This window comes from Zalophus californianus, chromosome 3 (assembly GCF_009762305.2).
Source record: "Zalophus californianus isolate mZalCal1 chromosome 3, mZalCal1.pri.v2, whole genome shotgun sequence".
Lineage (NCBI taxonomy): Eukaryota > Metazoa > Chordata > Mammalia > Carnivora > Otariidae > Zalophus > Zalophus californianus.
The window spans coordinates 145340652-145357518 of NC_045597.1; the positions used below are offsets into that span (position 1 = coordinate 145340652).

Sequence of the window (16867 nt, forward strand, 5' to 3'; positions counted from 1 at the left end):
ATGTTCTTACCTTTCTAGTTTCTCCCATCTCCTCTCTAAGTCTTTCATGAGTAGACAGTTGAGGTGTTTTCTGTTGTCTTTCTTCCACAAGGCAGTTAGGTTAGTAAATGGCCTATGTCTCTGTCTTCATAAGGCCTAATTCCTGGAGTGTCTTAATCAATGTTCTTTGGGTTGGGAAGCACAGAAACCTGAGCAAGGAATGAGAATGTGTATAATGATTTAGGGGGAGCTCTGGAATCTGAGAGCAGAGAGTAGCTGTACTGGAGAAGAGAATGCCATCCAAGATGGTGCTTCTCTCCCACTGGCGTCATGGCCCCTCTCTGCATATCTACTCTATTCTTATTTGGGAGCAGAAATTTTCAGCTTCTTTGAGCGCCTAATAGAAAGTGGCTGTCTTAAAGCTCTCCAGTTTGTGGATCATTCTAGCTGTCTTGTATACCTATTTTTTAAGGTTTCTTTTATTATTTATTTATTTATTTATTTTTAAAGATTTTATTTATTTATTTGAGAGAGAGAATGAGATAGAGAGAGCATGAGAGGGGGGAGGGTCAGAGGGAGAAGCAGACTCCCCACTGAGCAGGGAGCCCGATGTGGGACTCGATCCTGGGACTCCAGGATCATGACCTGAGCCTAAAGGCAGTCGCTTAACCAGCTGAGCCACCCAGGCGCCCATAAAATTTAAAAAAAAAAAATTTTTTTAAGATTTTATTTATTCATCAGAGAGAGACACAGTGAGAGAGGGAACACAAGCAGGGGGAATGGGAGAGGGAGAAGCAGACTCCCTGCCGAGCAGGGAGCCCGATGTAAGGCTCCATCCCAGGACCCTGGGATCATGACCTGAGCTGAAGGCAGACACTTAACGACTGAGCCACCCAGGTGCCCCTTATTTTTAAAATTTCTAAAGATTATTTGATCAGTTTTGTTTAAGTCAGGTGTCTGCCTGAATCCAGTCAGCTGTACTAGGGGAGGAGTAGGGCACTGTCAGAGCCATATCTAGGACTAGTAGGGGCAAGAGAGGCAGAGCTGGACAGATAGTCTAAAATATATGTGAAATACATGAAAATACAGAGATCAGGCAAAACCTAACACCCATGTTAAGAGAGAATAAGTACAGTGAGGCATGTCATAACAAGAAACAGTGCCTTGGGCGCCTGGGTGGCTCAGATGGTTAAGCATCCGCCTTCGGCTCAGGTCATGATCCCAGGGTCCTGGGATCGAGTCCCACATCAGTCTCCCTGCTCGGAAGGGGGCCTGCTTCTTCCTCTCCCTCTGCTGCTCCCCCTGCTTGTGCTCTTTCGCTCTCTCTGTTAAATAAATAAATAAAATATTAAAAAAAAAAGAAACAGTGCCTTATTTTTCTGATCCATTTTGCTTTTGAATTCTTTTAATTGACTTTCCACATGCTTGGTAGACTGTAGGAAAGGAACTCAAATGCACAGATGTAGTAGAAGGTTGCTTTTGTGTACCATTTGAAAGAAAATCTTTCATGACCATCCTTTCAACCAGACTAATTCATTGGAATCTCTGGGTTTGAGGCTCTGTGGCATTGACATTTTTAAAAAACTCACTGAGTGATTCTGATGGGCAGGCATACTTAAGAACCATCATATTTATGATGAATATGAAGGAAAATTGGGAAATAATTATTGAAAGGGAAGTTTCTATTATCGATCTACTTCCCTTATTCGAGTTTATTATATGGATATTCATTGATTTTTCTAACAAATATTTTAAGTAATTTCTGTGCTCAGGTCACTGCTCACTCACACTGCTTACTTGGAATAGTGAATAAACCAAACATGGTCCCTACCATCATGGAGTTTCTAGTACCATGAGGGAGACAAATAATCTCAAAGTGGTAAGAGCTATAATTAGGGCAAGTAGAGGGTGCTATGGGAATGTATAGAAATTAGCACTTCTGGTGAGGGATGGGCAGTCAGAGAAGGCTTCCTGCAAGTATTATTCAAGTGAGTTATGCTTAAATTGTTTATTCTTGTTACAAATCTCAACATCCCATTCTCTTTTTAATTAGCCTAATATTAATTCATTAGAGAATTTTTAAAAAATTATCTTTTTTTTTCTCTTTAAGGTGACTCATATTCTCAATGTTGCATATGGAGTTGAAAATGCTTTCCTCAGTGACTTTATATATAAGAGCATTTCTATATTGGATCTGCCTGAAACCAATATCCTGTCTTATTTTCCAGAATGTTTTGAATTTATTAAACAAGCAAAAATGAAGGTAAGTTTCATTTTGATCCACAGTTCTTCAAAGGCAGAAATTTAAAAATACAAGTCCATTATCCAGTCTATTCTTTTTGTGATGAATACAGAGAACCACTATGAAATTTCCCCTCTACTAATCGTTCATGAACTCCTACAACTTTTTAGTTCTCCAGTTTTTCTTCTCAATGAGATACATACTTTTTTTTTTTTTAAGTAATCTCTGTGCCCAATGAGGGGCTCAAACTCATGACCCTGAGATCAAAAGTTGCATGCTCTATTGACTGAGCCAGCCAGGCGCCCCTCAATGTGATACTTACTTTTAACATTAATTTCTCATCTTCCTATGGCTTCCTGAGAAATATTAGGAGATAAAAATTTCCACTTAACTGAATTTTCCTGTGTTTATATGTACTTAGATTTCCTTTGATGGTTTATAACCACCTGCCCTCTAACCAATATGCAAGATAATTAGGTGGAGTATGGGATAGATACTGCTGTAGTCCTTTTAATGTATTTATGAAGATTAATTTGCATTTTTGTGGATGTGCTAGGGATAGTGAATTTATGCATTTTTTAATAATAGAAAGTTATAGGGTGCTCTAAGGACTAAACGTGTATTGCTTTACTGAGATTGTATGAAAAAGCTGATCAGAAGCTGTCCATCGGTTCTCTTACTTTATAAGACCAACAGATAACATCCTTCTTCAACTTTGGTGATAGATCCAAGTCATCGCTGGGCTTCTCGGTTGGCTGTTACCAGTAATTATACCTTGAAATGACACCATTTTTAGTTAGCATATAATTCTTAGAAAATTTGTGTGAGATAAATAGATGGGAGTGTAGAAGTACTTACAGAGAAAAGTTAACTCTCCTGGGGCACCTAACAATTAATGACACTCAAGATTAGAATCCAGTTTAGTTGAATTCTGGCTAATGATTTCCCTTCTACCTTTTCTCCTTCCCTTTTTTCTTCCTTTTATTTAGTAGAATTTATTGAATGCCATACGTGCCCAGCACTGTTCTAGGTGCTTTCCTTTAGATTATCTGGAAAATATAGAACTCTTCAACTCTACCATTCAGCTTTATTTAATAGCAGATATTTAGATAAAAGAAGAGGAAGAGGGTTTCTAATTGAAGGCCTAGTATTGGCCAGTATTTTCTTTTATGAAAAATTTTATGAGATCTGGATTATAACATTCCAGTGTGCCAGTTGATAGTGTTAAAAATAAACATGATCATGTTTCTGTATTAGCTGCTTCTCTAAGGAGATGTGAGATATGCCTTAAATGGTAAAAGAAAAATATAGGCATCATCCATATGCATATTCTTCGAAGATATGTACATGTTGCAAGCAAAAAGTAGAAAGGGTAATAATTGATTAAAAGTTTCCTTGGCTTGGGTTTCCTAAAAAACAGAACCTGAGACAAAGATTAAGAGCTGGTGCCTCATTTGAGAGATGGAATCCATGGGCAGTGAGAGTGGGAGAAAGGGAAGTGACTCAGGAAAGGATGGGAAGCCACGTGAGTTGATGCGTTTCCCTTGCTAAGCAGAATTGCACAATGAGCTGACAGTGGAATAGTTGGGTGCTTAGCAGGTGTACCTGCTCTGCCACTTAAGGCATCTCCCGGCAGGGAGCACAAAGAAACTCCACCACCTCTGTACAGACTTGGGGAGGGAGGGAAGAGAGAACTCATCTGCCTGGCTCGCTGTCAGCTCCTGTTTTAGTGGTCAAAATTTACCCCCCAGGGAGGTAACTAATCCCACAATTCCAGGTTACACACTCTGTCCTTCAGCAGCTGCCTTGAAGCCAAACTCAGTGGCCTGTGGACTTTGCATCCACGTTTAGAAGCAGCAGGGGAATCCAGAACTCAGGGTGTACTTGTTTATGCAGAGACCATCACACGGGAAGAGCCAGGTCTTCTCAGTAGGCCAGCAAAACTCATCAGGCCTAAGGGGAACAGTGGGCCAAGAAGTGGAGGCTGAGGTGGAGAAGCTTAGGGCCCATGTAGTGATGGCACCAAGGGAATCTGAGGAGGTACCTACAAGGTTTCTGCTACTAGATGTATTAGAATTCCATAATCTGTTCTCATTTCTCAAGCATTATGTTTTATACTGCAGTCCTAACCTCAGCCAATATTTCCTTGCCCTGAAAACTCTTTACTGTTCAAATTAATACATACTTAGTTGTAGCAATAGAATTCTTGAATTTTCTTCATTTTTTTCTAGAAGAGATCTTTTCATAACTTTCTGTGTTATATATGCAGGTTTTATTAAATGTGATTACTCAGTGAATTGAGTGTCTCAAAACTACATTTCTAGGCCCTACACTTTGCTGTTTTATCTTTTCACATACAGCTGCCAAAAGGAATCTCTTCTATTTTCCCATGTCTTTTCTCATTTTCCTCTGTACTTGTAAAACCCTGTTGTTTGGTTTCTCTGCCTTTTCTCTATGTCTGCCTCATGCATTATTTGTTAGATTTATGCCTTAAGGGACAGAAATACACACAAGAGGAAAGTGGTAGAGTAACCTCTGTAGCCTTAAGAGTTCTTTTTTGAAAATTTACTTGACTCCCTTTTTTTATGGACAAAAGGTTTTGCTAATATGAAAAGGTGTATTTGATAGTCCATATTTACTTTATTACTCATTTTATTAGATGTGATTTTAAAAACATGATGTAGGTAAACTATGTCATTGTAGAAAAATTGGAAAATACAAATAAGTAAAAATTTACCCTCCTCACACCATTTAGACGTAATTACTGGTAACATTTTCATATATATTTTTTTATATATCAAACGACTCATTTAAAAAAGACCTAAACGTGGCTCAGTTAATCTGTCAAGAAATATTAATCACTTATTCTGAGAGGATATGAGGGATACATACATACTGCTGCCCTCAAGGAGCTTGCAGTCTAGTTGAAAAGTTATTCACAACAGCGTGAGAACAAAGAATGCTTGATAAATTGGAAATACTATAACATGATTTCTATCTGCCCATAGCAAAACGGTGATTCAAATTTTTAAGAGAACACTTTCTTCTTGGGAATGGAGAACAAAATTAATTTATTTGCTTGGCAAACATTCATGGAATATCTACTGTGTGCCTAAAATAGCACCAAGGATGCAGCATACAAAGATGGCTAAGAAACCCCCTGGACCCCATCTCACTCAGAGAGAGACAGGCTTCTTAGAGCAGAAGCCAGTGTTAGCTGGACCAAGAAGCGGAGCAAAGGCCTTCCAGGTGGAGGACAGCAGTTAGTGCGGAAAATGTTTCTTTATAAATTTTTAAATCATTACTATTTTGAGTCCTGGAAAGGGGATATAAAGCGAATAACTTTTTTTTTTTTTTAAGATTTTATTCATTCATTTGACAGAGAGAGCACAAGCATGGGGAGCTGCAGCCGAGGGAGAAGCGGGCTCCTTGCTGAGCAGAGAGCCTGAGAGGGAGAAGCGGGCTCCTTGCTGAGCAGAGAGCCTGACGTGGGACTCGATCCCAGGACCCTAGGATCATGACCTGAGCCGAAGGCAGACGCTTAACGGACTGAGCCAGGCGCCCAAGCCAATAACTTTTCTGAGAATACTTTCTCTCCTTTTTATTTTAAGATTTATTTACTTATTTTAGAGAGAGAGCGAGGTGGGGAGGGGTAGAGGGAGAGTAAGAGAGAATCTCAAGCAGACTCCCCGCTGAGCACAGAGTCCAGGCTGGGGCTCGATCTCACGACCGTGAGATCATGACCTGAGCAGAAACCGAGTCAGACACTTAACCCACTGAGCCACCCAGGAGCCCCTCTGGGAATACTTTCAAGGACTATATGATACCCAAAGAATAATAAAAGATAAGTCAATTCAAAGGCTATAGAAAGCAACAGAAAGGTAGCTGTTACATAAGGGTATAAGAAAGAAGAAAATAATAACATTATTAAACATGAGCTGACACTGGATGCATAGTATATAAGACTGAAAATAAAGTTAGTTTCATTTTCAAAGACATATTTTGAGTCAAAACAGAGATGAGTAGTATGTAGTCAGGAAATATTAAAAATGACATTGAATGATATCTCTTATTTAGCTTACAATTCTGGGTTTCTTTTGAACATCTGATTTGTTTTGAGATGAAAGAAGTTCCTTACTAGTTTTCATCATTTACTGTAATATGATTTTTAAATGCCTCTAATCTCATAAAAATGAGCTATTACACAAAGTGAGAAAAGTTGCATGTATGCATAGTGAGTATTGGTGTTAGCCCATCCTATACAGAATCAGTTAAAATTTGGAAATAGTCATATATATAAGGAAACAATTGAAATTGTCTTTTTTGATAATGAGGATTTTCAAAATATTAACTAATTTTATTGTGAATCATTTGGTTTTCTTGAAATGAGAAGCATTTGCAAATTTATTGCAGTAGATTAGGAAAGGAATTTTGCAACAGATTTATAATTGTGAGAGAACTGCCTTGCAAAAGTGGAATAATCCAATGAGTCCTAAGTATGGTATTGTTAATCTATGCTTTGGGTAGAGAGTTTTCAGTTTAGTTTTTATTTTGTCCCCCTTCCCCTGTTCCCATCTTTCTTTTGTGTTGTACCAAAAGAAGAATTGGGAAATGAAGTAATTAACCAGAATGTGTAATTTTGTAGGGTTCACTTCATTTCATCTAGATCATTAACTTTTTAAAAGCCTGAGATAAGCCAACCTATATCAGTGCTGTTCCGTCAGCTCCATCATTTCATTATTAATGCAGTATTACCCCCATCAGCATTGGTCTTGCACTGTGTCCCTCTTCACTTGTAAAGTATCATTTGCAAGTTAACCCAAACATTTTTCATTTATTGACCTGATCTAAGGTATCTAATTGCCTTTTCTACTTCACATTGTCATGAGCTGTTAGTGTCATCTTTTTACTACCTCATAAATGTAACTGTTTTTTAAGTTACTTCCTTCCAGAATGAAGTATATACAAGGGTAGAAAATTTTTTCCTTGCTGGCCATTTTACACATAGATTACCAAGCCAGTTGACACTAGTTTCTTTACAGGAACACTGCGTGTACCTATGATGTCTCGGTCTTTCTGGTCCGTGTTATGATTGTCATTTTATTTGTTTCCACATATATTACCTGCGATTTTTCTCTTATTTATGGATGTGTATCTCCTAAGTTTACTAGGCTTTTATATGTACTTTACTATATTACTTCAGTTTAATAAAAGATACTTTTCCAGAATTCTAAATACATTATCGAGGCATTTCAATCCCTGGAGGGTAGGAACAGAAGTTGGTTGATTGATTAATTGATTTTTTTTTTCCATTCATTGCTTACAAGGAATTGTATTTTGGTAATTGAATACATTGAATCAAACAAATTGATAAAAGGAATATTTTTATAATTTCAGGTAGTATAAGAATGTACAAGTGATTTAATAACCTTTTGAAGTGAATAATGGAGATTTTTGATTGATTTTATTGCAGGATGGAGTGGTTCTTGTTCATTGTAATGCAGGAGTTTCCAGGGCTGCTGCAGTTCTAGTAGGTTTCCTGATGAATTCTGAAGAAATCTCATTTACCAGTGCTTTCTCTTTGGTGAAAAATGCAAGGCCTTCCATATGTCCAAATGCTGGCTTCATGGAGCAGCTTCGTACATACCAAGAGGGCAAAGAAAGCAATAAGTGTGACAACATACAGGAATTAGAAAGGGGTGACAGCTCATGAGTTACATTCCAGCAGATAAAGGACAACTGTAATTTCTGAATTGGCCCCTACAGCCACCCGTCCCCTTTTTTGAAGAGCAGACTACTAAAAACTTCCTTTTGTCTTGTGTTTTTCAAGTGGAAATGGAGGTTAATTGATTGTCTTGAGCTAGTGTATAAACACATTTTTAAATTGTATCATTTTCTCTTTGGTATTATAATGTGTGATTGAATGCTTTAATTTGCTAAGAGAAGGTAATGTATTACCAATAATTGATTTCTGTAGAAGAAAAAGATTTAATTCAAAATCTTTATTAGAGCATGAAAGGATTTTTTCTATTCCAGCAACCATTTCCATGAAGGAAAAAACTTGAAGTGCTACTTGACTTACTATTTCAGAGGGAGGTAAATTTCTTTGTGAAGAATTTGAGATTAAAAACTAATACCTTAAACCTCCCAAAGAGATAACCCAAATCTGAAGGGTGACACAATATAGGCATACCTCATTTTATTGCACTTCACTTTTTGTGCTTTGCAGATGTTATGTGTTTTACAAATCAAACTTGGCATTCCTGCATCGAGGAAGTCTATTGGCACCATTTTTTTCCAATAGCGTTTGCTCACTTCGTGTCTCTGTGTCACATTTTGGTAATTCTCACAGTCTTTCAAACTTGTTCATTATAATTGTATTTGTTATGGTGGTCTGTGATCAGTGATCTTTGATGTTACTATTGTAATTGTTTTGGGGTGCCACGAACCAGACCCATATAATACAGTGAACTTAATTGATAAATACTGCATGTGTTGTGACTGTTCTACCAGTTGGCCCTTCCCCCATCTTCCCCTCCCCTTGGACCTCCCTTCTCCCTGAGACACAACAATATTGAAATTAGGCCAATTAATAATACTACAATGGCCTCTAAGTGTTCAAGTGAAAGGAAGAGTCGCATGTCTCTCACTTTAAATCAAAAGCTAGAAATGATTAAGCTTAGTGAGGAAGGCCTGTCAAAAGCAGAGATAGGTCGGAAGCTAGGCCTCTTGCGCCAAACAGTTAGCCAAGTTGTAAATGCAAAGGATAAGTTCTTGAAGGAAATTAAAAGTGGTACTCCAGTGAACACACGAATGATAAGAAAGCGAAACAGCCTTATTGCTGATATGGAGAAAGTTTTAGTAGTCTGGATAGAAAATCAAACCAGCCACAACATTCCCTTGAGCCAAAGCCTAATCCAGAGCAAGGCCCTAACTCTCTTCAATTCTATGAAGGCTGAGAGAGGTGAGGAGGCTGCAGAAGAAAGGTTTGAAGCTAGCAGAGGTTGGTTCATGAGGTTTAAGGAAAGAAGCCGTCTCTATAACATAAAAGTGCAAAGTGAAGTAGCAAGTGCTGATGTAGAAACTGTAGCAAGTTATCCAGAAGATCTAACCAGGGTAATTAATGAAGGTGGCTACACTAAACAACAGATTTTCAATGTAGATGAAACAGCCTTATATTGGAAGAAGATGCCATCTAGGACTTTCATAGCTAGAGAGGAAAGGTCAATGCCTGGCTTCAAAGCTTCAAAGGACAGGCTGACTCTCTTGTTAGGGGCTAATGCAGCTGGTGACTTTAAGTTGAAGCCAATGCTCATTTACCATTCTGAAAATCCTAGAGCTCTTAAGAATTATGCTAAATCCACTCTGCCCGTACTCTATAAATGGAATAACAGAGCCTGCATGACAGCACATCTGTTTACAACATGGTTTACTGAATATTTTAAGCCCACAGTTGAGACCTACTGCTCAGAAAAAAAGATTCCTTTCAAAATATTACTGCTCATTGACAATGCACCTGGTCACCCAAGAGCTCTGATGGAGATGTACAATGAGATTAATGTTGTTTTCATGCCTGCTAACTCGACATCTGTTCTGCAACCCATGGACCAAGGAGTCATTTCAACTTTCAAGTCTTATTATTTAAGAAATACATTTCGTAAGGCTATAGCTGCCATAGATAGTGATTCCTCTGATGGATCTGGACAAAGTAAATTGAAAACCTTCTGGAAAGGATTCACCATTCTAGATGCCATTAAGAACATTCGTGATTCATGGGAAGAGGTCAAAATGTCAACCTTAACAGGAGTTTGGAAGAAGTTGATTCCAGCCCTCATGGATGACTTCGAGGGGTTCAAGACTTCAGTGGAGGAAGTAACTGCAGATGTGGTAAAAATAGCTAAAGAATTAGAATTGGAAGTGGAGCCTGAAGATGTGACTGAATTGCTGCAATCTCATGATAAAACTGTAATGGATGAGGAGTTGCTTCCTATGGATGAGCAAAGAAAGTGGTTTCTTGAAATGGAATCGACTCCTGGTGAAGATGATGTAAAGATTGTCGAAATGACAACAAAGGATTTAGAATATTACATAAACTTAGTTGATAAAGCAGCAGCAGGGTTTGAAAGGATTGACTCTAATTTTGAAAGAAGTTCTACTGTGGGTAAAATGCTATCAAACAGTATCTCATGCTACAGAGAAATTGTTCACGAAAGGAAGAGTCCATCAATGCGGCAAATTTCATTATTGTCTTATTTTAAGAAATTGCCGCAGCCAGCCCAACCATCAGCAACCACCACCCCGATCAGTCAGCAACCATCAACATCAAGGCAAGACCCTCCACCAGCAAAAAAATTACGGCTTACTGAAAGCTCAGATGATGGTTAGCATTTTTTAGCAATAAAGTATTTTTAAATTAAGATATGTACATTGTTTCTTTAGATATAATGCTATTACACACTTAGTAGACTACTGTATAGTATAAATGTAATTTTTATATGTACTGGGAAGCCACAAAATTCATTGGACTCACTGTTGCAATATTTGCTTTATTGTGGTGGTCTGGAACTGAACCTACAATATCTCTGGGGTAGGCCTGTATTTATATAGTGGTTACAGTATTCACAAAGTTTTTATGTCTTTTTATGAAAATGTACCTACTTTTCATTTTTATTTTTAATTTAATTCTATTGCCTATATTTATTTTTTATTTTTAAAACTTTTGTATAGATGTTCTCTCTTATGTGATTGTGAGCTTATGGTTCTTTTGGTGATCTGGTCTCTTATAGTAGGTGTTTCATATCCTGGGTCCCTAGCCTTCTGTTTTGGGGTTACATGTCATAATTTTTGGTCTCCTTGGATCTGTGGAAAAATATTTTGCACTGAAAGATCATGCTTTAGGTGTGATTTGTTCAAATCTCTTTTCTGGTTTGGTATTCTGCTAGAGAATGTATTTTTAAGGAAAGAAGAGTTATGGTTTTGTAAGAAAATTTAAGTACTTTGTTAGAAAGCCTAAAATCATAATTTTATCTCTGGCCAGAGGCTTTGAATAGTTTTCTTTTCTTTCTTTTTTTTTTTTAATTAAGTTTCCATATTGGCAAGGCTAAACTCTGTACATTATAAATTTACTTAAAGATATTGCTTGAATTATTCAGAATAAAGTGTACTTAAAATTAATTATAGTAATTAGGATAGAATTTAATAGCTTTTAAATAGTCTTTCATGACTTAGAAAATTTCATTGCCATCTAGATTTTATTAAGAAAGTCTTGAGCTCTTCTTAAATACACATTCTAAAGAGCAAGCATATTCCTATGTGTAAGTTGGAAAGTGCACATTGAGTACCTCTGTGTATTTGAGAAGGCAGGCTTTCTTACACTGCCATGATCAAAAAGTAGAAATGATAAATGCAAATATTTGCATTTTGAGAGTGTTTATAGCTTGACAAAATGCCATCACATGCAAAGCTATGAACTTTGCTTCTCTTGAGAAGCAGCATAAATATATGTAATCAAGCTACAGTGAGCTCTTTGAAGCAGACCAAGGAGACAGAATCTTCTCAAGTGTGAGACTGATAATGTCTTTATGGTCAGTATTGGTGAGGGTTTGCTAAGTGAACCTTTTCGATTCACATGAAAGCATTTATTTAAATACGTTTTCTTTTGCTAGCTGCTCTTTAGTTTTTAGCCATTAAATGTTTTGACATGAAGCCTTGACTAGAACTTGTTCATAATGGATAGTATATGATTTATGTCTCTGGTTTGTGTGCTTTGTTGTTGCCTGTTATCTGGCCATGGGGCAAACATATCTTCTGTATCATCTACAGAAGTACTTTGAACATCAGTATTGTTTTATCTTAAATGATAGTAATTTGCCATATCTAAAATAGATAAATAGATCAGTGAATGTAATTCAGGCTTTTAAATTAGGGGAACTATATAAGGCAATGGTGTGTTATATATATGTGTGTCATACACACACACACACACACACACACACACAATTTTTCTTGTGTGTCCCATGGATATGTCACTCTGTCAGACCTCATTACTTATAAGAAGAAAACTGTTTCATTATGATCCTCTGTCTCCTGTTTTAAAAATTTAAAAAAAAAATGTATACCAAACATAGGTCTGTTTTGAGGTGAGGAAAAATGTTTCAAGGAGTTTTTGCCTCTGTTTTAAAATAGATTTTTTTCTACCGTTTTTAAAGGGAAGAGGAATGAAAATATCATTTGCTTTTAAACATTGAAAAGAGATCTAGAGCCTTCCTAGCAAGCTGAAAAAGATGAGTAGAACAAAGGTACTGGAACATAAGATAAAATTATATTTATTTGAGGTTGATATTTTTTAAATGTTTTGCTAACTTTGTACTTTAATATAGGTTTGTGATTACCTATAATTTGAATTGAAAGTTCAGGAAGTATTTAAATTTTTGGAAAACAAATATTTTTCTTAGTTTCTTTTGGGCAAAATTTAGACCATTATACTAACTCAAAGCCAAAGATTTAAGGGAAAATGGAGTGTGGTATTTAAAATTGTTATTGCAGTTTTTTTGCATCTCTTCTTCCCTTTTGAACCTGATTGAAATGTATGGATATAGAACGTGGAAATTTTTTTGCATGTGACATAGGGAACCTACTTTGATTCTGATGGATAATTTCAGTGGTGGTGGGGAAATTTTCTGAATTTGTCAGTGTGATTATTAGTAACTCAAATGGTTCAAATGTATAAAGTAATTTCTCCAAATATTCAAAATGTAGCAAATATAAGTCAGACAAAAAATATTTTGTCTTATGGTATTACTCTGAGTTAATGAATTAACACCTCTATAAGCAAAACCGTGGTACATTTTAAAACAACAGAAATACAGCATAATGAATTATAGTTGATCCTTGAACAACACAGGTTAGGGGCATCAACTCCCACATAGTTAAAAATCCATGTATAACTTTTGACTCCCTCAAAACTTAAGTACAAATAGCCTACAGTGGACCAGAAGCCTTACGGACGGATAAGGTAAACAGGTGATGCATTATGTACTGTATTCTAACAATAAAGTAATCTAGAGAAAAAATGTTATTAAAATCATAATGAAGAGAAAATACATGTATGGTACTGTACTGCAAAAAAATCTGCATGTAAGAGGGGCCATGTAGTTTAAGCCCATTTTGTTCAAAGGTCAACTGTATTTGGCTTGCTAGGTGACTCTAAATAATTTTTATGCCCAAAGGATCCTGAACATATTTAGTCATTCTGTAGTTATTGAAGAATTTAAACAAGAAGATTTTAAAGTTTTATATTCTTACAATACATATAGTGGCATTTAAAGTTAACAAATTTATGGTTTGTTTCCATTGATATACTTTTAAAAATAACATAGTTAGTTTTCTATTTCAGGTGACTCTTTGACCTACTTATTTTGTATCCATGTTTATAATGTACCCTTAATTGTTTCTAGGTATTGATAATACTTTAATAAAAATAATACATATACTATTTTCCCCTATTAATATCTATTTCTTTGAGACTTTGTTTTAAAAGATTTACTACTTATTTGTTGTCAAATTCTGGGTTAAACCCTCTATTAGCAAGGCACAAAATTATACATTTTGGAATATAAGTTAGTTAAAGGTCTATGGAGATTTGTTGTGCCGGCTACTTCAAGAAATGAAAAACTAAAGATCTTAAAATTGGCATTACTGTGGATAAATTGGCAGTGGGAATTCAATAGAAAATTCTAGTATTTTTAAATCAAGAGAATATGCTGAATTACTCTTAAAACTACTGAATATTGTAGCCATGACAGCATTGAGATTATTTGGACACAGTCTGGCCCCTACCTCCCATGTTCACACATTATTACTTCTCTGACCTCATTGCTGCTGCTTTCTCCCTCACTCTCTGCTTCAGCCGCGCTGGCCTCCGCTGTTGCTTGCATACACGTAATCAAGACTCTATGGCATTACTTCCCCAGCAGAAACATCCGCTCTGTGCCCAAGTGTTAAGTCTTAGTAAAGCCTTCTCTGACACCTTATTCAAAATTACCCCCATCCCTAACACTTTTATCTCCCTTTCCTACTGCATGCCCTCATTATCACCAACGTTCTATTTATTTTACTTCCATACTTTGTTTTTTCCATCAAAACTTGGGCTCCCGGGGCACCTGAGTGGCTCAGTTGGTTAAGCGACTGCCTTCGGCTCAGGTCATGATCCTGGAGTCCCGGGATCGAGTCCCGCATCAGGCTCCCTGCTCAGCAGGGAGTCCGCTTCTCCCTCTCCCGCTTTCCCCTCTTATGTACTCTCTCTCTCTCTCATTCTCTCTGTCAAATAAATAAATAAAAATCTTAAAAAAAACAAAACAAACTTGGGCTCCCAAACAGGGCAGAGATTTTTACTATGTTGTTTATGTATACCAGTGTGTATCCCATTGTAGTCTTTCAAAAATTGCATGTTAGAAGAAAGGGAGGGAGGGAGGAAGGGGGGACATTGTTGCATGCTGGTCGTTGTGGCAGTTTAATACTAGCCACCGCAGGTTTCAGTTCAAGCTCTGGCAAATGGTCCACCCTGTACATCGGCAGCCACATCTGATAGTGCATGAAGGTGACAGTTTGGAATGATAGGTCTGAAACAGGATCCATGTAGAACTCAGCAGCAGCAAATATGAATGCCTTTTACCCAAGGTAAAGTCTTCTACCAAAATTATTTAGAAATCAAAACATCAGCAAAAGTATTCAGTATATGGTATTTTGCATTCACTCATGATACAAAAACAATGGTTTATGTGCCGATTATCAATTTATTGTCTCTCAGCTCTAAACCCACCCACCCTTCATTGCTTCTGCAAAAAGGAGGATGGGCCATTGAAGGATTTTTTTCCTTTGACAACTGGTATGCTGCTGAGTTTTGTCAGTGGAAGGCACTGTGTTGGAGAGACCTTTCAGGAGGAAGGTCTGATCTGCTCCCGAGGTGGGCTCCTGCAGTACGGACTATTCTCTGGCGGTACAGCCAGGGTCCTATGGTGCTCACAGCTTCTCCGCCACCTGGTCTTGTGGTGCGGGTGGCTTCTCCAGCGCTTGGCTCCTGTAACGCCCAGGGGCCAGCAGCTTCCCAGATAATTCCCTGGGGTGGTTTCGTAGTAGTACCTATGGTGAGACATCTCCCTGTCGACAGCTTTGCCTGGCGTCCTAGAGTGACCTCCCAGCAAGTTCTACCAGTCAACATCACAGCGCTATCTCTGCCATCCAGTGAGCCATGGCTTCCCTCTGCAACAAGATTCAGATTGCAACCCCGGGAGTGTTCTTCCTTGAACTCTCATCCCCACGCGTGGTGGCTGCTCTTTTATCTGCTCTTCCTATGTTGTTTAGTTCTAAACAATCGCTCATTACTCCAATCCTGTTATAGTTAATAAATCTTTATTAAACTTCCCTGTTCAAATTAGTGTGTGGTTTATCTCTGCTGAATGGATCCAGGCTGATCCAGCCTATAGTGTGCAATTATTTTAGTAATGGTTAGTGTGGAGTATTTGTAACAGCAGTTCAAGTTATGTTACAATCATGCAGATTATCATAATAACAGCTCAAATTGCAATTAGTGTTGGAATATTTTTGAGGGTTTAATTCTATCAATATAAATGGTGTCCGATGTAAGATATACGCAATGACCTGATTTTGTTAATGCTTGTTATCTACAGAGCGATGAATTCTTCAGTTAAAAAAACACACAAATAGTACAATTTGCTTTTATTCTTGTTTTTTACCCACTCTTTCACTTGCATATCAGCAGGAGAGGAAATGTGTTCCATTGCTTACACTCTCTAAGCGCCCATTCCCCTCTTTCTATAGTTCAGTTCTTCTCCTTAATTTGTGAATTACTTAATAATCATTGTAATTACTGCTGTGCAACTTCATGAACTCTGACGGGTAAATGAAAACAGATTATGTCTTGCCACTAGAGATTTGTTTATATATACTTTTTATATAAGCAAATGTGTTTTTTCTGAAATAAGAGCCTGAGCTCTGAAGTCAGATTGTCTTAATTTAAATTTCTACTCCATTGCTTGTGTGGGTAAGTTAACATCTCTAGGCCTCTTCATTAAGTTGTTTTAAAGATGGAGATAATATAAGCTAATCTTTTAGTACAGCACCTGGCACATTGTTCTCAGTAAGTATTAGTTACTATTATTAAAGTAGTAAAAGTATAATAGTTACTGGGGTTGGATCCAGCTGGCAGCCTCATCTGATAAACTACTCCCTTAGAAATGACTAGAAAGATAGATAAATACATAAATCTTCAAGAGCACAGTAAAGCAAGAAACAATGTCACCAGTAGAGTAGAAGTTTTGAGCAATTTCTGAAAAATAGAATGTGGATTAAGGATAAAAGAATCCATAAATCGTGTATACTTAGGACTCCTTTGGAGATGGAGTCATTCCAGAATTGCTCTAAGCTGAGGCTGTGGATGGATATTGTCTGGGGACAGTGTGTTGGTGTGGGCTGGGTATAAGGGTTGGGAGGTGAGTTGGGCATTTGGCCGGCTCCTCCCCACTTTTGCTAAATAATCAGCAGTGGGGGGCTTTAGCCACTAGTTAAAACAGGGATGTAAGTGCTTTGCCTAGTGAGGCAGATAGCTACTGAGAATACAGGAGCATT

At 37.4% G+C, this 16867-nt stretch overlaps 2 protein-coding genes across 4 annotated transcripts in view; both read left to right on the top strand.

Annotated features, from left to right (window-relative positions):
• DUSP19 (dual specificity phosphatase 19) overlaps positions 1 to 15525 on the top strand; it is a 29806-nt gene extending 14281 nt beyond the window's left edge. Inside the window, exons 3-4 of one of the 3 annotated variants that reach the window (XM_027589016.2) lie at positions 2208 to 2242; positions 15390 to 15525. In XM_027589016.2, the coding sequence (XP_027444817.1) occupies positions 2208 to 2240 (33 nt within the window). In that variant the 3' untranslated portion in view covers positions 2241 to 2242; positions 15390 to 15525. Of the gene's footprint in view, positions 1 to 2089; positions 2243 to 7694; positions 8811 to 15389 lie in introns of those variants that run through there. The other 2 variants (XM_027589014.2, XM_027589015.2) reach the window with 2 other exon arrangements.
• Positions 8794 to 12519, top strand: TIGD1 (tigger transposable element derived 1). The gene has a single exon (XM_027589005.2). It carries the CDS (start codon positions 8825 to 8827, stop codon positions 10604 to 10606), a length of 1782 nt encoding a protein of 593 aa, XP_027444806.1. The 5' UTR covers positions 8794 to 8824; the 3' UTR covers positions 10607 to 12519.
• Positions 15526 to 16867: the final 1342 nt, after the last annotated feature.